At 37.8% G+C, this 20,916-nt stretch overlaps 1 protein-coding gene across 1 annotated transcript in view; it reads left to right on the top strand.

The window, feature by feature from the left end:
- LOC124777235 (sphingomyelin phosphodiesterase-like) overlaps positions 1-20,382 on the top strand; it is a 161,508-nt gene extending 141,126 nt beyond the window's left edge. The window contains exons 9-11 of the mRNA XM_047252562.1: positions 1,063-1,243; positions 7,420-7,610; positions 20,033-20,382. Coding sequence (XP_047108518.1) covers positions 1,063-1,243; positions 7,420-7,610; positions 20,033-20,195 — 535 coding nt within the window. The 3' untranslated portion in view covers positions 20,196-20,382. The remainder of the gene's footprint in view (positions 1-1,062; positions 1,244-7,419; positions 7,611-20,032) is intronic.
- Positions 20,383-20,916: the final 534 nt, after the last annotated feature.

A 20,916-nucleotide genomic window follows, 5' to 3' on the forward strand; every position in this document is an offset into this window, starting at 1 on the left:
TGAGGAATGTAGACTGAGACAGCTAGTACCCCACGCTTCAGTCAGAGGCTTTTAAAAAAATAGGAGCATATTCACGTTTTTTGTGCTCTGATAGGATACTTTTCCCACTGGTTCCCTTCTATTCCCTGTTGCAGCAGGGCATATAAGTTAAATGAAAAAAAATGTATTGGTCAGTAAAATTTAGGCAGATTTTTGATGTGAAATTGAAATAATGCAAAAGTAATTTTACAGCTCAGACCAAATTTTATGTACAAAAAATTTTGTACGTTCTACACTACCACAATGCGGGGTTTGCTAGTGATAACAGACACTTTACAGCATACTTCTCCATGCTAACTAACTTTATAAACTATGTTTTTGTCACACATTGGATTTTATATGTGTATTTTATGTGTACAAGTAGGGTAACTTTGAACCTCTGTATCCTAGAAACAGTTAAAGACATCAAGAAAATTTTCACGGTTATTTTAAATCACGATCTTGGGAATACATCATAAATATTTCAGCCATTTTCTTTGCCTAGCCATGTTGGAATCCTTGGCTGCATTTTGGTCCAGTTGTGATGGCCAAAGTATAGTAAAAAAGTCCTTTTTGCGGAAATTGCACATGAACTAATAGTGCCTCTATAAGTCCCACCAAACCCACCATAGACCACATGAGAAACAAAAAGAACCAACCCATTTGCTTACGCAAAAGGATGTGTAATATTCATATTTTGTCCCTATGCTGTAGGATAGTGACACAAAGGCAACCCTTCTGTTGGGTATACAAATGGTCCCTTGCACAAGAGCTATCCAAACCCTCCACCTAACTTTTTATCACTAATAGAACCTGAGGTGTGAGCACTGGAAAACCCCATATTAATACATGGAATTTTAGAACGTATTATGCATGTGTGCTGCCACGTGTTTACTGATTTTGTAACAATTTCCTTTTTGCTTTATCTTGTTGTTCAGTGTTGATTTATTCTGTTACCAATTTGCACTATTATAACCTTTTTCTGTGTTATATTGTTAATCTTTATTATTAATTTTTATTATTCATCTTTATTTTCATTTTTAGATTTGAGTACACCATAGCAGCTGTATTCAATGGACACACACACAAAGACAGGTTTCAGCTGCACTATGCTTCTGATGATACATCTAGGGCCAGCATTGTTGCTTACAATGGAGGAAGTCTTGTGACATACAGTGATGTAAATCCAAATTACAAAGTCTACAAAGTGGATGGAAATACAGGAGTGAGTAATTTGCTTTCGTTACAATAATGTGCTGTTACTATGGACTTATTTGGAGGATTAGATGACAAGCTGCTCAGAAAACAATTGTTTTTGACATATATTGGTACAAAAATTTGATCACCATCACTCATAATAGTGTTCTGTCACCTGCCCAACTCACACAAAATCCAAATTCATCCCTTTGCCACCTATACCCCCAATATTACACCACAAAGATTGTTGCCCTCTGGACAATCTGTAACACTTCTGCTCAGTTGTTTGATTGTGATCATTCTATTGATCAAATGGGTTTTGGTCAAATTAGTCCTCCTTTGATATTTCTGCCTTTACCAAGTGATAAAATGTTGCATGACTGACTTCTTGTTACTGCCAGAACAATCATTCAGCAACTAGACTTCATTGTTGTGTGCCTCTTCACTTATAATCACCAAGTACTTTTGTCTTCCATCTCTGCTAGCTCATATTAAACTCTCTATGGCTGGTGGTAGACAGGCCACAGCCAAACCTTGCTTTCACTTTCGATGTGACGCACGATTATCCCAGCCCTCATATTAATAAGTATTGAAAAGTAAAAGTGGCTACATTTACCTTTTACTCTATATTAAAGCCAGCTATGATCAGATCACTTTTGATAGCACTGTTGACAGCTGCTTCACAACATCTTGGAAGAAGATGTACTGAATTAACATCAGAAACATGAGACAGTGAATATTAACTGCTTAAATTATTAACTAGTATACTTCAAAAAAGGTTGCAAATAAATATGTTTTGGTCATCACCATTCAGGAAAGTTTTATTGTTCACCAATTTTTTTATGTATGTTTAGTGTTTTGTTTGACAAGTTGACTTTTAACAGACTCCCAATCTACTTGGTAATTGCGCCCTTCTAAGGTTTTTCAAAGAAATTTCATAAATGAAGAATCTATTATGTTAGCAATGGCACTGAGAAAAAACTCCTTAAATTAAAGATCAATGCATTCTGTACACAGTCAGTTATAGTCTGCAAACAACATAAAACAGTGAACTGGAACTATGAGCAATCACTACAAAACTATGAGCAGTTACAGTTATGTAAAATGCTGGTGAGTTGATATCTGCAACTGTTGTGTGGAGCCCCTATCAGATGTAGCAGTATGGGTGGCACTCACTGGCTGCCCCATCTGTTTAGTGCACTGTTAATGGCAGTCTTCCATCTTCTGACATAGACAATTTCTGCAGTATGAGATTTTCACTCTGCAGCGGAGTGTGCGCAGATATGAAACTTCCTGGCAGATTAAAACTGTGTGCCCGACCGAGACTCGAACTCGGGACCTTTGCCTATCGCGGGCAAGTGCTCTGTAAAGTTTGGAAGGTAGGAGACGAGATACTGGCAGATGTAAAGCTGTGAGTACCGGGCGTGAGTCGTGCTTCAGTAGCTCAGATGGTAGAGCACTTGCCCGCGGAAGGCAAAGGTCCCGAGTTCGAGTCTCGGTCGGGCACACAGTTTTAATCTGCCAGGAAGTTTCAATTTCTGCAGTGTCAGTTCCAGTACCCTGCCTCACTGAGAGTGGTCATTTTCTACACTGCTCTTTCCTTTAATTACATTAATCACTTGTATGGTTCACTTTCTTTTGTAAACACTGTAAGTACATCAAATACACACAATTGATGTGTACATAAATGGTTAATTCTCTGTGACGCGTAAAATGGGCACCAGAGAGCATTGGTGTTTTTCATGTTTAGTGTTGTTAGTAGAACTTGAGGGTATATAAAGGGTGTTGACAGCATCAGATGTAGAGTGATGTGATCACTGTGAAGGACGTGCAGATGCCACTTCCTTGTGTGGGGCAGCATCAGCAGCACTTGACGTAAAATGAAAGAGTCTTCATTGTGGGATCTCCATTTGGCCATCTGGTTGAATTATGCAATATCCAGATTTATGAGACTTTCAGATGTGACAGTGGCCTGATGTTGGATTGCATGAGAATCTGAGGGTCAGCTTACTCATCGTCAATGTTCAGTCAACCATGTCAGACCACCACAAGTAAAGATCTCCGCAATGTTCACCAAGCACATCACATCCCCTTAAAACTTGTGCCAGCAAGAGAACAAGTATGGTCTCCCAACAACATTCTGTGTCATTGCACACCATTGGTCAGGGACTAGCAGAAGGCAGACTAGAGCCTTATGATAACATGCTGCATCCTGTGTTTTGGGTTCTGCCGCTACTGGAAAGCAGAGACTGCTGATGAATGTCATCACATTGTGTTCAGTGGTGAAATGCAGTTCTTCACTACCATACTACCATTGATGACTATCTATGGTGATTATGGTAGCAACATGGGAAGAGGTCCCATTCTTCCAATGTTTTGGAGGGACACAGTGGTGTTACTCCTGGTGTTGTGGTGTGGGGAACCATTGGGTATGACTTCAGGTCATGGGTAGTAGTGAATGAGGGGGCTCTGAGGGCACAAGGGTATGTCATAGACAACCTGCACCCCCATATTTTACCTCTCATGGAGTGTTGTTATGGTGACATTTTACACCAGGACAATGGTCGACAACACATGGTACATTTCTTTATGAAATATCTGTGTGATGTTGAGACACTTATGTAGCTGGCAAGATCCTCAAATCTGCCCCTGGCAAAACTTGTGGGATCAGCTCAGACTTATGACACTCTTCCCAACTGAATCAGTGCATGCACCCAGGGTCTATAGTGTACAACAACATAGTGGAAATCACTTATCATACTGAATCATACTGACAATGTCTTGGTAAATTTGTCTCAGTTTTGTAATTGCTGAAATAACATGACACACCCTTTCAACTTGTGAAGTTTCTTTTCATTTCCTCGTCCCTTCTAGGGGCTTCACTCTTTTTGTAAAGCAGTGTTGATCATTACAGTCTTATATGTTTATAATTACCGATAGTGTAAGTGTTTAATATTATAAAGAAAGTATTGTAGTTTGAAACTGCCCCCTTAAGCTTCCACTAATGGCATGTATCCTGTTGGATTGAGTGCAATATGCCTCACTATTTCCACATGTGTTGCACAAAAGACTCAGTCACATTTATTCTTGTTTTGCAACATTAAGTAAGAAAAGCAATTGAAAAATCTTAAAGCTTCACTACCCAAAGTTTATTGTTTCCTCTCCCACACAGCACAAATTCCCCTGAACTATGTAGGAGGGAATGGTAACACCAGCTTAGCTTCCAGTCTCACAATCCCCGAGGCCTAAAGCCGCCTACATATCTGTCACACCTGACATCATTTTCGAAAATTTTCAAGAAGGTGACATATTCTACAATAGTATCTCAGCTGATCAACTATAATATCATTGGCAAATTACAGTTAGAAGAGTTGTTCTACTGAGAATGCCACTTATATGTTCACTCACCAAATTCTACAACCATTAAATAATAAAATAGTGCAAATTGGCATTTTCTGCAACCTATCTAAGGCATTTTACTGTGTGAATCATGATATTCTCCAAATAATTAAGTTTTTTGTTTCTGCCACATAAAAGGTAGTGTCATTTGTCACAAATTTATGTTCTGACTAGTTTGTACTCGTATGACTCTTCTGGTAATGCACCAGTGATGACTATGTTATTCTCGAAATCTAAATCTGCAACAGATTATGGATTTTTGTGACTGCAACTGACTGGTGTCCTTTAGATATAAGTATTCAATGGTCACTGTGCACACAGGCACCCAATGGATTAAAATTTAGTAATCTTTTAAATGGCTACAAAAATTGAACGCAGGGCTCACAATGAAGATTTGTAATAGTTGAATAAACGATAAATTGTTCAACATGAGGGACATTCAGTAACTAATAGAACACATTTTTTTTTTACTAGTTTCAGTTGAAAAAATGCAGAATTTGTTCTGGGACATCATGGAATATTTCCACTCCAGCCTGTATAGTTCCATGATGTACTGATAGGTCACAGCACTATACATAGCCTTCAAAATGGTGCCTGTAACAGAGGTGCATTCCAAGCAGAGAGCTGCCATTGAGCTTCAATTAGTAAAAAAACAGAGCACCACAAATATTCATAGGCACTTGCAGAATTTCTACGGGGGCCTGACAGTGAAGAAAAGCATAGTGAGTCATTGGGTGGGCATCTGTCATCATTGAAACAAGGTCATGAAAACCTGTCCGATCTCCTGCGTGCCAGCCGGCTACACACTGCTGTGACTCCTGCAATGTTGGAATGTGCAGACACTCTCATTTGAAGTGATTCATGGATCACAATCAAACAACTCACTAATCAATTGGACTTCTCTGTCAGTTGAGCTGCCACACTCGTTCAATGAGTTTGTGTACTCAAAGATGTGTGCCCACTTGGTTCCTTGCCACCTAACAAAAGACATAAAGGGCAATGAAGGATCACTTTGCAGAATTCCTTGCATGTTAGGAAGCTGATTGTGGCAATTTTTTGTCAACCATTATCACAGGCAATGAGACATAGGCCATCACTTCGAACCGGAAACAAAATAGCAATCCATGGAATGGTGCCACATCACCTCTCCTCCAAAGGAAAAGTTCAAAGCCACACCCTCAGCCAGTAAGGTCATGGCAACAGTCTTCTGGGGCTTCAAAGTGGTTATTCTGCTTGATTTCTTCCCTCATGGTGCAACCATTGACTCTGAAGTGTATTGTCTTAATCTCGGAAAATTGAAGAAATGACTTTGATGCATTCATCGCCACGAAAGTGCAAATGGACTTCTCCTTGTCTGTAATGATGCAAGGCATCACAGCAAGTCTGTGCACCAAATGGAGCTCACAAAACTTCATTGGAATGTTCTTCCTCATCTACCCTACAGACCAGATCTCACATCTTCCAACATCCATCTGTTTGGTCCAATAAAGGATGCATTCCACAGGAAGCGGTACATGGATGATGGAGAGGTTATTGATGCAGCAGGATGTTGGCTCCAGCATCAATCAGTAGAGTAGTACCATGCAAGCATACAGGACCTCCCAGTAAGGTGGAATTAGACCAGCACATTGAATGGAGATAATGTTGAAAAATAGGATTTTGTAGCCAACAGATTTGGGAATCCCATGGTGATTGGAATCCTGAATAAAACCTATCTGCCTTCAGAAAAAAAGTCTGTTGCATTACTTATTGAAAATCCCTTGTAATTAGTACTGTGAATAATATGCTTTATGATCCATACAAAGCTAACTAAATTAAGGTATTTGCACACAGATGATGAAGTGCATAAAAGTATTAGCTTTTGCTATTTAGAAAATAAAATAGTGTGTAATGAAACAGGATAATGACAATCTTCCCTAACTTTCACTTTCTATTTTCCATAATGTGGCTGATCTTGATTGTCATGAAAAACTCATAGCTGCACATCTAAACTTTTCAAGGGTTTATATAGACCAAAAATTGGTGACTCTCTGTAGCTTTCTGACAGTAATTCCATTGCAGAAAATGTTGGCACACATTTTTAATTATTTTACATGTCTTTATCTTTTCTGACACATTCATACTCAATTCAGACTGATAGCTTGCTTCCCTGTTAGCAATAAAGTATTCTTCCCTACAATAGCTTGATTCAAATAATTGAAAGGCTCCTTTTGGTAAAAAAAATCTTCATGCATTCTCTCAATTATTTTTGCACTGACAATTTGAAGAAACAATGACAACTAGTGACACAGTTTACATGCTTGGCCTGTTAATAACTGTTAACAATGAGGAAGAGATCCTCTCATCGCATGCCTGCTGCAGGCTAATGGACATATCATCAACATTCACCTCACATTCCTCACTAACTCACTTGATTCATTCTCCCAAACTATGCACATAAAACTACAGTAAAGATATAACAATAAGCATTTAACACGCTTTTCCAAAATTTATTGTTTTGCTGAGCAATTCAAACAGTTGTTACTGTTACTTTGAGTTTCAGTAAACTGCTTATCTGCTATTTTTTCATCCATGTTACCTGCTTAGCTATTAAAAATGTCTGAAGCTTTTTCCCATTATAAACAGTAACAAGAAAAACCTATTATTTTTGTAGTCTGTAATTTTTGTATTACCTTTACATGTTTGTATTTTGCTCTAATTAATTAAAAAAGGACAGAGTCAATCTCAAAAGCATTTAAGATATTTAAAAAAGAACTAAAAATTTTAAGAATCCAGATTGTAGTACATGTTTCATCTCAAATACAGGCTGTTTTGGATTACACTTCTTGGATGTTTAATCTTACTGAAGCCAACCTTGACCCAAATACTGAGCCTAACTGGTACAAACTTTACTCTTTCCGAGAAGCTTATGGTGTGGAGTCTATGAATTTGACTGAATTGGACAAATTAGTCCATCGAATGGCTGAGACTCCCGAGATCATACAGCAATACTATGGGTAAGCTGAATATGCCATTTTCTAGATTAGTGATAGAGAACATAACACAGTGAGCCAAAATCTGATGTATTTGAAAAACACATGTCTCCTGTTGGCCAAGTATGTGGAGATAATTGACAATCTAAAAGAAATTATATGTGTAACTACAGTATGCAATGTTATAAATGCACCTAATGAGGCACATTTTTCACAGTTTTTAGTTTTATTAAATTTTGTTACTTTTGTTTCCCTTTTTTCCATATCTTTCTTAGCCTAAACTGTTGATGTTGATGTGTGTGTTTCATTTCTATGATTTTCAAACTATATTTCCTATTAATAAAAATGTATTCATTTTTTTATATCTTTTCATATACTGTACTACTACAAATGAGTCTTTCATTTTCAAAGTTTTACATTTTCTGAAGTATTAAATGAATAAATATGATAAGTGCATGAGTAGAACTGTGAACTCACCCAGTTGCATTGTGACCATCTGTTGGCGTTGCAAGTGCAGTGCCTGGACAAAAAGGCAATAAAGTAAGAAAGGAGTTTTTGTGTGTTGGAAATGTAAGATGTTTATCTGTTACAATGGCACAGAGTACATTCTGAAGGAATTATGGAAAAGAACAAGATGAGATAGTCCCTCATTGGAGCATCAGTGTTACAGATGTTTTTTTAATAGGTAGTTGGTTGGTTGGTTTGATGTGTAAAGGGACCAAACTACAGGGTCATCAGTTCATTTCTCCAGAAGCGAACAAGTGTCAAGGTAAAACAATTAAAAACAAAGGACTTGGGGCAAGTAAAAGGGAGTAAAAGTAAGGGGAAACCACACTGAAAGAGAAAACGAAAGAAGCGAACCAAAGGGGGAGACGTACACTAAAAGGAAAGGTAGGAAAGGCAGTAAAATCACATAGCAGATGGCTTGGGCTGACTGATTACCAGGACAAAAAAGGATGCGCTAGCCACTCCACAACATACTAAAATCACCAGCCTAAAAGACACACAAAGGGAAAAGACAAACAACAAGACAAACAAAATGCAAAGTAAGAGTGGAGGTCTGGAAGAGAAAGCCAGGTGTCCAATCTTAGATGGTACAATAATAAAAAAAGAACCCTCACAAATAAAACGTAAAACTAAATTAGCCATTGAGGCAATGTTGCCAAACACTGTAGGTAGACTGCTGGGTAGGTAAAAAGTCCCCTGCAGAGTGGCTAAAATTGGGCAATCTAACAAGGGGTGGATGACAGTTATACAGGAGCCACAGCGACACTGAGGTGGGTCCTCGCAATGGAGGAGGTGACCATGTTTTAGTGAAGTACGGCCAATGCAGAGCTGGCAATGGACAACAGAGTCCCTGCAAGTGGCCCGCATGGATGACCGCCACACATTCATTGTCTCCTTTATAACATGGTGTTTGTTTGGGGTACAGAGGCTGCACCATTCAATATCCCAAATCACAAAAACTTTGTAGAAGAAGACCAATCAGAGATCAGTCCCCAGCAGGCTGATCTCTAGAGTTGGTTTACCAGTAGCCTGTTTGGGCAGTCTGTCAGCAAGTTCATTGCCCGGTATCCAGACATGTCCTGGGGTCCAAATGAAGATCACTAAACGACCACTGTTCCCGAGGGCATAAAGAGCTCCTGGACAGTTATTACCAAAGGATGTCAAGGGAAGCACTTGTTGAGAGCTTGTAGGCTGCTTAAGGAGTCACTACAGATGACAAAGGACTCACCGGCACAGGAGTGGATGTGCTCAGGAGCACAACTGATGGCTACCAACTCTGCAGTGAAAACACTGCAGCCAGCCAGTAAGGAGCACTGTTCAGTACATCCAACATGAGCATAAGTGAAGCCAGCAGGATTGGAGCCACAATGGAGGAATGCCAGCGTCCACATAGAGGCTGTTCACAGGGCTAGTTCAGAAGGCTCCTGTCGCGAACCGAATTCCACAGTGGTGAATAGGGTCCAGCAGATGCAATGCGGAGGGCAATACTGAACCATACATCAGGCTCCCATAGTCAATATGGGATTGTGTGAGAGCTTTGTACAGCTGCAGCAGTGTAGGACAAACAACACCCCAGTCAGTGGGGCTCAGGCATCAAATAATATTAAAGGTGCTGCCAGCACTTACCCGTAAGCTGACAGAGGTGGGGAAACCAAGTTAAGCAGGCATCAAATACCAGTCCCAAAAAGCAGTAAGTCTCCACTACATCTAGTAGTTGGTCATTGAGGTAAAGCTCTGAATGAGGATGGGCATTATGACAATGACAGAAGTGCCTGACGCAAGTCTTGACAGCCGAAAACTGAAAGCTGTGAGTGAGGGCACCTTCCGTATAGCTCCCTGCAGCCAGCATTCAGCCACAACAATAGAAGAGGAGCAGACGGAAATACAAAAATCATCATCATATAGGGGGGGAGAGATACTGATGATCCTACTGCTAATCCAAGACCATTGACCACACCTAAAAAAGAGAGGGACACTCAGGACTGAACATTGTGGGATCCCATTCTCTTGTATATGGGGTGTAATCTCAGTGGTGGTTAAGCTCAGTGTAGCAGAGGCTTGGGGGCATGGCTTCCACAGACTGCAGCTCTCCCTGTACACTGGTCTCTTCAGTCCAGCTATCCTACATCACATCTACATCACATGCAGAACTTTGAACAAGCCATATTGGATTTTGGCCTCATCAGTTGAAGCCCATGTTTTGTGGGTTATATTTTATAACTTACATACTATGAATTCATGCTGTTTCAAAACACTAGCACATTGAAAATGTGTCATTACTGGTACAATTTGTCATAAGAAAATGAAGAGAACCATTGTATTGCTGGTTAAAGAATTTTTGTATTTTGTCGTATTCATATTATAGCTTGTGTGTTATGAAAGTATGCCATTTTAAGGTAATGGTGCATTGAAGCATCATTCTTGCTATGATTTGTTATAATTAAGTGTCAGTTATGACATGTCAGCAATTAGAGAATCATATACGAAACATAAGTGCAGGAGTTAAGCCAGTGTAATACAGGGTGCTCCATTTATATGATGACCAGCTGCCCGGGGTATTGCAGGCCGGCCAAGGAAGCTGCACCTGCCAATCGAATGAGTCCCGTGGAACTACACTATGCTCCGCCCCCCCCCCCTTTTTTGTGAGTTTTAGCCTGAAGGCCATAAAGACTTACATGCCTTGTCAGCCAGTGTCATTTGAGCAGTGAACAGGCATCACAAATGTAACAGTGAAGTTTGCAAATACAACAATGGCAAGAGCAAATTATTCAGTATTTACAATTTGTATGTCCATACAGACATTTTTTAAACAGAAGTTCCCACTCATGATTCAGTCTGCAAATTAGTGAATAAATTTCATGAAAAAGGAAGCGCTCAAGACAAGAAGTGTAAATGACAACACACAGTGTTCACAGAAGCTCATCTTGATTACATTGCATCCCGCCTGGAAAATTCCCCTAAAAAGTCTCTTAGATGTCTTTCACAGCACACTCAAATATTGTGCACCTATGTACAAAGAGGTGCTAAGCTGCTTGGCCTAAGGACCTATAAAATATAAGTAGTACAAGAACTTCAACCTGATGATCTTGAGCACAGGGTTAAGTTTTGCGAATGGGTTTTAAAACAAGTGCATGGCGGTGAAATCAATCCTTACCTCCTTCTGTTTACAGATGAGGCTTGGTTCCATTTATAAGGGTATGTTAATTCCCAAAACTGTCGACAATAGAGTGCATATAGACCTGTTGTGCTTCATGAGGAAAGCCCTTCATGATCAGATAATTGGGGTGTGGTGTGCAGTTAGTGGTGACAAAATAACAGCCCAAACTTTTTTTTTAATGACACAGTTACAAGTGAAATATGTATGCAAAATATTTTGTGAGCGTTTCTTAATGAACTGAGTAAAAGAGAATGAAGCTTCGCACTTTTCAACAGGATTCGGCAAGGGCTCATACAGCAAATGTTTGTTTGCACGCAATTCATGATGCGTTCAATGAAAGAGTGTTTAGTAACAATATTTGGCCCGCTAGAAGTCCTGATTTAACTCTGTGCGGTTTTTATTTATGGGGTGCACTGAAGGACAAAGTGTACACAACAAATCCTCACACAATAGAGGAACTAAAGGATAATGCCCGTGAACCAATTAATTCTATATCTCAGAGAGAATTACACCATGTGATTAATAATTTCTTGAGTAGATGTTAGAAATGCATGGAAAATAATGGCAGGCAGTTCCAGTATCTCCTTGCATGACATGGCTGAGCACAAAATTTATTTGCTTATATTTTAAATGTAGTCATGTTGTAATGCAGCAGTAGATGGGCAACACGGCATCTGATCGCTGGGCAATGGAGTGTTCACTGCTCAGCATCTACTGCACCACACAGGCGGTCATCAGATAAATGGGACATCCAGTACATAGAGGTGTATCAAAGTTCATGAGTTTGTGTTCCTCTTTCTACAATTTTCTCCCCACCATTGCATTTTCTAAAATATTTTGGGACTATTTTATTAATTTAAGAGAAGTGTGTTCTGTAATATTAGATGTTATGCACATACAGCCACCAAGAGCTCTCTCTCAGGAATGTGTTTGTTATATTGTGTGAACATGGTAGAGAATCAATAAATTAAGATTGTTTATTTTGTCAGTGCCTTATCTGATCACAATTCAATATTTATTTATTCATCCAAAAATCACAATCACAGCACAAGATCTGTGACATCATAGAAAAATCACTGTCTCCTTGTATTAATCCACAAATCCTGCAGACCGGTCACACACGAAGCATTAAATGTCTCAAGTATAGAATTGAAAACACAAAAAATTTGAGCCTGCAGCAAAGCTAACACATGCAGCATTAAGGATTTCTCCAAAACACATCTTTCAGTACAATTTGCTGTCATAAAGTTTCAGGAAATGTGACTTCAGTAAATAAATATACTACCTATAAATCTTATCTTGGACTTAGCTTTTAGTGATATTTAGTAGCTGAATATGAAACAGAAAAAAAATCATATGTAAACCTTTGGCTACATTGTGATATTCCCCCATCTCCCCTCCTGAAATCATGGTTGCAATGACAGACTGATGTATAGAATAACCCGAGGTCTAGGGTAGGCATAATAGATGAATTTCATACCCTTCTCTAGCACGGAAACAAGCCACACCTCAGTAATTCCCAAATGAACATCATCTTTACCAGGCAAGGTCAGATATTTTCGGAGTGCAAATTTAATATTATTAAGCACTTATTTAACTCACAATAATTCATTCAAGACATTGAACATAATAATATTAAAAGAGCATAAGTGGCATTCTTTGGTTTTTAATTTAGGAACCTTCTTGGATTCTTACAAGGCTATCTTCTAAGAGATGGGTGATTTTGGCCACTAAATAGCATCTGGTACTACATTTATAACCTGGCTGTCGTGTTTTTGTTGCCACTAGATGTCTTCACTGTGTGCAGCTTTGGATACTTGACAGCGAAACGCATGCTTTCAGACTCTCTCCTATATTGTTGTTTAGAGAATGCTTTCAAAAAAGTATCACTATAGTTCCTTAGTTTGACACTGAATTTAGCAGCTCAGAAAGTGAAGAAGAATGTGATGTTACTTCATTAGAGACTGAAAGTGATGACAGTTCATCAGCTGAGTGACAAGTGCTCACCAGTGGTACAAGATAAAATACATTCACTGTGCTCCTGCCCAGCTCCTCCAAGATTTATGTTCACAGGAAACCAATGTGAAATACATGACTAGTCTCCATAGCTACACATAAACCAAAAAATTACTCCAAGTTCCAAAAGTCCAGTGCACAAGCATACACAGGATTTTGTTATTGGCGATCTTCAAAAATTTTTAACGCATTAAAAGCAGTCTTTAACTGTCTATATATAATTTCATTCATTACAGTATGTTTCAAAAAAATTATTTTTTGCAACATAATTTGAAAAAAAAATCATTCAGGAATTAACATATATAAAACTTTTCAATCCTCACATGAAGAAAACATGCTCATTTGTGAGATACTGCGAACATAATTTAGATGCAAATTTCAAAATCACTAATATGAACTTAACTGAGTTAATGAATGCAGAAATGTTGTCCTTCCTAATCCTGCAAGAAAGTCTTCTCTGGATTCATGAATCATGCATGGAATTGAGACTCATGTTCCAAACGCTGTTAGCAGATTAGGATACACTGATCTTCATCATACTCATTCATTCATTCATTTATTGAGCATCCATTTTTTCATATACAATGATATAGGAGTAGTCATGTTACATTATATGAGTTTGTAATTATACAATAAATTAATAACATAGGCCTACAGTGGTAAAACATATATAAATATATATCTCATGCAGCATATAGTAGATAATAACAAAACAAACAATAATTAATTATTTATAGTGCATACTATTTCATACATTTGCTTTTCAGATATGACTTATCAATATCATTGACCACTGTAGTAGAGAATAACAGAACAAACAATAATTAATTAACTATAGTGTGTACAGGCAGACTATTTCATACATTTGTTCAAATATGAATTATCATTATCATTGACCTCTATGTCACTATGTTCTGAAAATCCATGTACTCTGTAAAACTGTAAAAACATTCTCTTAATAACATTTTAAGCTCATTTTTAAAAATGTAAAACTTTTCTAACTTTTGGATGCTTAAGGGAAGAGCACTAAAAAGGATTTTGGGGTGATGTATTGCACTTTTGTGATATTGGGCTGTTTTGTGTGTTTCTCTGTGGAAATCATTCCTGTGTCTTGTTGGGTAGTCATGGCACTCACTATTTAAAGGAGAAAATTGGGGGTGAGATCTGAAAAAGCAGATATTTTGAATATAATAGAAGGAAACATTCCACATGGGAGCAGATACTTTCATAGATATATAAAGATGGAAGCGACATTATTTGAAATTCTTTGAAATTTTCCCTGCAGGGCTCTCTTGCTGCAGCCCCTTTCATTATTCTTAATGCTCGTTTTTGAATAATGAATGACCGGTTTGCCAGACTTGAATTACCCCAAAATAAGACACCATACTGCAATAGCCTATGCATAAGAGCATAATAAGCACATATTACTGTTTTTTCACTGCAGCAGTTTTTCAGCATTCTGAGTATATAGCAGCATTTACTAAGCTTTTTATTGAGCGTTTCAATATGTTTATCCCACTTTAGATGCTCATCTAACCAGATACCAAAAAATTTTGTGTTAGAAGTTTGTAAAATCTTCTGTTCACCAAGTTTCAAAACTATATTGGGCTTTACTTTATTCGATACATGGCTGAAATTCATCCATACTGTTTTTTTCTCATTTACAAATAAACAGTTATCTCTAAACCATTTTCCTGCTTCTTATTTTGTTATTTCTACTTTGTGTTGCAAGTCAGTCTCATTTTGAGCTTTAATAAAATGACTTGTATCTTGTAGCTAGTGTTAAACAGTTTGGTAGGTCATTTATGAAAATCAAGAACAAGAGGCATCCCAGCACAGAACCTTGTGGCACTCCATTACTAACTTTCTTATATTCTAAAAAGTAAGAGGTTCCTTCGTGAACTATTTCTACTTTCTGGTATCTTTCTCACCGGTATGATTTAAACCAGCTGTGAACAGTACCATGTACACCATAGCAATATAGTTTCTCAAGCGATAATTCATGATCAATAACATCAAATGCCTTTGATAAATCTAAAAACACCCCACAGTTTACTTCGTTATGATCTATAGAGATCAGGAGAAGTTTTAGGAAATTATATACAGCTGTTCCAGTTGACCTATTTTTTCTGAAGCCATTTTGCTCACTGATTAATATTCTACTTGTGTTCAGGAAAGCGGAGAGTCTTTCATGCATTATACTTTCAATAACTTTTGAGAAGCAGGATATCAAGGATATGGGTCTGAAGTTTTTTACATCATGAGAATCACCATCTTTATATAATGGTTTTATTATTGACAGCTTTAGTTCTTTAGGGAAAGTGCCAGTGCTGAAAGAGGCATTAATTATGTCTACAAGGGGACGAGCAATATTTATGCTGTGTTTAAGTACTTTATCTGGAATGCCATCAGTGCCACAAGACAATTTATTTTTTAGTTTGTTGATTGCATTCTGTACTTCTTGTACACTTACAGGGTATAGGAACATAGTTTTAGGATTTGTGGAGATGTTATGTTTAATTTTTGTTTGTCTTTGGGTTTTTATGAGGCTTTGTACAATACTTGCATAATGAAGGTTGAATATATTGGCAATGTGCAAAGGATCACTTATTGTTTTGTCTTCACTTTTAATAACAAAGCTGCTGTCTCTTACTTTACTTCTGCCTACAGTTGTATTTATCACATTCCAAACTGATATCATTTTCTTGTTACCCTTGCTTCTACCAATGTATGAGTCATTATGTAACTTTTTTGCTGCATTAATGACTTTCCTGTACAATTTTCTGTAACAGGTGACATACTGTTTCAGAGCTGGATTTAGCCTGGCTGATTTACTTAGCTTTCTAAGTTGCTCTCCAGATTTCCATATCCCTTGTGTTACCCAAGTATTAGGCTTGCTTTTTATTTTAATTTTCTTAAGAGGGAATGTAATTTCATAGTTATGTTTATAACAAGTTAAAAATGACTCGAATTTCATATCCACGGTGTTGAGATTGTCTAAATCCCAGTCTGAGTTTTTTAATAAATTATTAAAAACCCTGATATTGTCCTCATTGATACATCTTCTGTAGACATATTTCTCACGTATTCTAGAATTTGTGCCCAGTACTTTATTTGTATAGAGTTTTATTGCTTTGTGGTCCGAGAACCCTGTGTCAGTTACTTCAATAACATGATCTAGCTTTTGCAAGTCAAAAAATATTTGATCTATTATCATTTCAGAATGTTTTCCATATCGAGTGCATTCATGGACAGATGGTGCTAAATTTTGTGAATATAAAAAACTGTTTAGTTTTGATACTTTTTGACAGTTAATTTTAAAGTTGACATTGAAATCACCAAGTACAATAATGCTCCTGTAAAATGTCTTAATACACTAATAAGTCTTTCAACACTGTCTAAAAATGTCATAAAGTTCCCTGATGGGTAATGCTATATGCACATAATAATTATTTTGGGTTCTATAAGTTTCCACATACTGTATTTGAACTCTTTTTCAATGTGTTTTATCTTACTGAGTTTAATTTCTTTACATTCAATTCCTTGCTTCACATATCCACATGTTCCTCCCCCTTTAAAATTCTCTCTACAAGAGCTGCTGATCATTTCAAATCCTGAAACTTCCTGGCAGATTAAAACTGTGTGCCCGACCGAGACTCGAACTCGGGACTTTTGCCTTTCGCGGGCAAGTGCTCTACCATCTGAGCTACCGAAGCACAACTCACGCCCGGTACTCACAGCTTTTACTTCTGCCAGTATCTCGTCTCCTACATTCCAGACTCGCAGGAGAGCTTCTGTAAAGTTTGGAAGGTAGGAGACGAGATACTGGCAGAAGTAAAAGCTGTGAGTACCGGGCGTGAGTTGTGCTTCGGTAGCTCAGATGGTAGAGCACTTGCCCACGAAAGGCAAAGGTCCCGAGTTCGAGTCTCGGTCGGGCACACAGTTTTAATCTGCCAGGAAGTTTCATATCAGTGCACACTCTGCTGCAGATTGAAAATCTCATTCTGGAAATTTCAAATCCTGTTATTCTGGCTGTACAAGTTTGGTTTTCTTTTAGCCAGTGCTCACTTATACATAAAACTGAAATATCCTTTAATTGATCAGCCGGCTGCTGGTGGCCAAGCAGTTCTAGGTGCCTCAGTTTGGAACTGCATTACCGCTACAGTCGCAGGTTCGAATCCTGCCTCGGGCATGGATGTGTGTGACGCCCTTAGGTTAGTTAGGTTTAAGTAGATCTAAGTTCTAGGGAAGTGCTGACCTAAGATGTTAAGTCCCATAGTGCTCAGAGCCATTTGAACCTTTAATTGATCCATCAAAAGCACATCTAGTTCAGCAATCACACTAATTAGACCCTAGACATTTTGATATAATATAGTTAATGATATGCTGTCTTTTGAATCCCTCATACTGCTCACTTCATTGTTTGGTTGCTACCTGTCTTGAGTCAGTGTTGTACCACTCCCAACTCGAGGCCTAATTTTATTAACTCATTGAGACAAACAGTTTTTGGTTGTTGGTCAGCATAAGCTTCTAGAAACTCACCCAGTTTGCAACAATTATGGAGAGGTATTTCCCGCAACGCACAGAAAATGTTCTCTGTAATAAGCATGATTCTTATGTTTATAGCACTGCTATTTTATTCTGCCATCCATGTCATCTTAAAGTAAACCTTGTCGTATCAAAGTAGCATTAGACTGTACTCACTCCTTCTCAAGTGTTAACCTTTTAATGTTTTGTTTTTCTTACATCTGTATGGACCTCATACTAATTTAACAGCAGCTGGTTACTTATTATAAAACACACTTTCCTCTTCTTGTAATTTTATTATTGATGTACAGCTAATGTGTTAAACACATATTTTTACAATTAGGAAAAGAAATGAGGAAGTGTGAAAAAAGACGATAACTGAAAATGTTTGATCTGAGATACAAGCAGTCAAAATGCTAATTTGACTTCCAATGAATTGTCTCAATAATTGTAATCTTTAACATAACAGCCCAGAAGCTCATCATCCCATCATTTGCATAAAAGTACTGGCTACCATTTTAGTTTTTTCCCTCTGAGAAATATTACTTGTTTCTGAGAGAATAAGGTAATATTTTTAATTGTATTACTAGTTCAGTTCAACAACAAGCATATCAAAGAAAAGTATTGTAAATGTGTTGTCTTTGTCCTTCTACGTTTTCTTTGAAACAGAAGGTAACATAGTTATTGGTCAAGTAGGATCAATCCATCAAACTACAGACCTATATCATTGACGTTGGTTTGCAGTAGAGTTTTGGAGCATATACTGTATTCAAACATTATGAATCACCTTGAAGGGAATGATCTATTGATACGTAATCAGCATGGTTTCAGAAAACATCGTTCTTGTGCAATGCAGCTAGCTCTTTATTCGCACGAAGTAATGGCCGCTATCGACAGCAGATCTCAAGTTGATTCCATATTTCTAGATTTCCAGAAAGCTTTTGACACTGTTCCTCACAAGCGACTTCTAATCAAGCTGCGGGCCTATGGGGTATTGTCTCAGTTGTGCGACTGGATTCGTGATTTCATGTCAGGAAGGTCGCAGTTCATAGTAATAGACGGCAAATCATCGAGTAAAACTGAAGTGATATCAGGTGTTCCCCAGGGAAGCGTCCTGGGACCTCTGCTGTTCCTGATCTATATAAATGACCTGGGTGACAATCTGAGCAGTTCTCTTAGGTTGTTCGCAGATGATGCTGTAATTTACCGTCTAATAAGGTCATCCGAAGACCAGTATCAGTTGCAAAGTGATTTAGAAAAGATTGCTGTATGGTGTGGCAGGTGGCAGTTGAAGCTAAATAACGAAAAGTGTGAGGTGATCCACATGAGTTCCAAAAGAAATCCATTGGAATTTGATTACTCGATAAATAGTACAATTCTCAAGGCTGTCAATTCAACAAAGTACCTGGGTGTTAAAATTACGAACAACTTCAGTTGGAAAGACCACATAGATAATATTGTGGGGAAGGCGAGCCAAAGGTTGCGTTTCATTGGCAGGACACTTAGAAGATGCAACAAGTCCACTAAAGAGACAGCTTACACTACACTCATTCGTCCTCTGTTAGAATATTGCTGTGCAGTGTGGGATCCTTACCAGGTGGGATTGACGGAGGACATCGAAAGGGTGCAAAAAGGGCAGCTCATTTTGTATTATCACATAGTAGGGGAGAGAGTGTGGCAGATATGATACGCGAGTTGGGATGGAAGCCATTAAAGCAAAGACATTTTTTGTCGCGCCGAGATCTATTTACGAAATTTCAGTCACCAACTTTCTCTTCCGAGTGCGAAATTATTTAATTGAGACCAACCTACATAGGTAGGAATGATCATCAAAATAAAATAAGAAAAATCAGAGCTCGAACAGAAAGGTTTATGTGTTTGTTTTTCCCGTGCGCTGTTCGGGAGTGGAATGGTAGAGAGATAGTATGATTGTGGTTCAATGAACCCTCTGCCAGGCACTTAAATGTGAATTGCAGAGTAGTCATGTAGATGTAGATGTAGATGTAGTGTATTTCACTGTATAAGTTATTGATCCATAATCACCTTTACTTTGGTTTTAAAGTTGTCAACAACAATACTGTTATCATGTTGCAAAAACCATGTTCCTAAATTGGTATATAAAGTACATTTTCATCAGTTAGTATGCTATTTAACCAATGAATTCTGATGTTACCTTCATACCTTGTCCCTAAATTACATGTTTTTAAAAATAATTCTGCATTAATCAAATTTGTTTCAGATACTCTGTGAAAGAGGGAGATCCAAGTTTGGCATCAGGCTGTGATGCAAATTGCCAGAGAAGTCAACTGTGCACTATTGTTACATCCTATTTCAGAGACACTACTAAATGTGACGAAATAACAGCCAGTATGCCTGGAAGAGCAAAAATTTTGAATAAGTAATTTAAAAGAAAGCCACAAAGATGAAACTACCTTCTAACCAACACATTACAACATGAAACTAGTGAAGCAGTAACGTAAAGAGTGAAAAATCACTAAGCTTTTGATGCCTCTACAGAGTATTCATATAGTTTAATGTGCTATAATTTTTGTGGTCATTCAATTCTAGCAAGCAATGAGTCAGTCACTCTAAAACAGTGAATAAAACATATTTTTTTTTTTTTAAATGTGTTCCTGTAAACCAAAGAAATCATTTGGAATTTTTATTGTCCAAGGAAAATCATTGATTTTAAAAAGACCCCTATCTCACAAAGAAGACTGTTGTGTTTGCTCAACTTCAACCAAGAATAATTACAAGTGTGTCAGTGTTCAGCTACATAAATTATGTAAAAATGTGTATTTTTCTTAAACAGTTTGAAGTTTCTTAGAGGCATCTGCAGAACTGAAGTCTCATAATCAGAAATTGCTTTTTGTTGATAGTCACACAGTTTAATGACAAACACAAAATGCTTAGGTTAAATTTTTTACAATTCCACATAGTCTTACGAAGTGATGAGCAGTCTCCGCCAATTAAAAACTCTTTGAGTGTTATTCCACTGGTTAATTTAGCAGAAACTGTCCTAATTTTCTTCCAAGTAATGTGATTAAACAACCAAGTAAAGCGACCTTACCTTTCTATGCTATAAGCAGCATTCATCAGTAGCAAGTCTACACAGTCCATTTA

The sequence above is a fragment of the Schistocerca piceifrons genome, chromosome 2 (genome assembly GCF_021461385.2).
Source record: "Schistocerca piceifrons isolate TAMUIC-IGC-003096 chromosome 2, iqSchPice1.1, whole genome shotgun sequence".
In the NCBI taxonomy this organism is placed as follows: Eukaryota; Metazoa; Arthropoda; class Insecta; order Orthoptera; family Acrididae; genus Schistocerca; species Schistocerca piceifrons.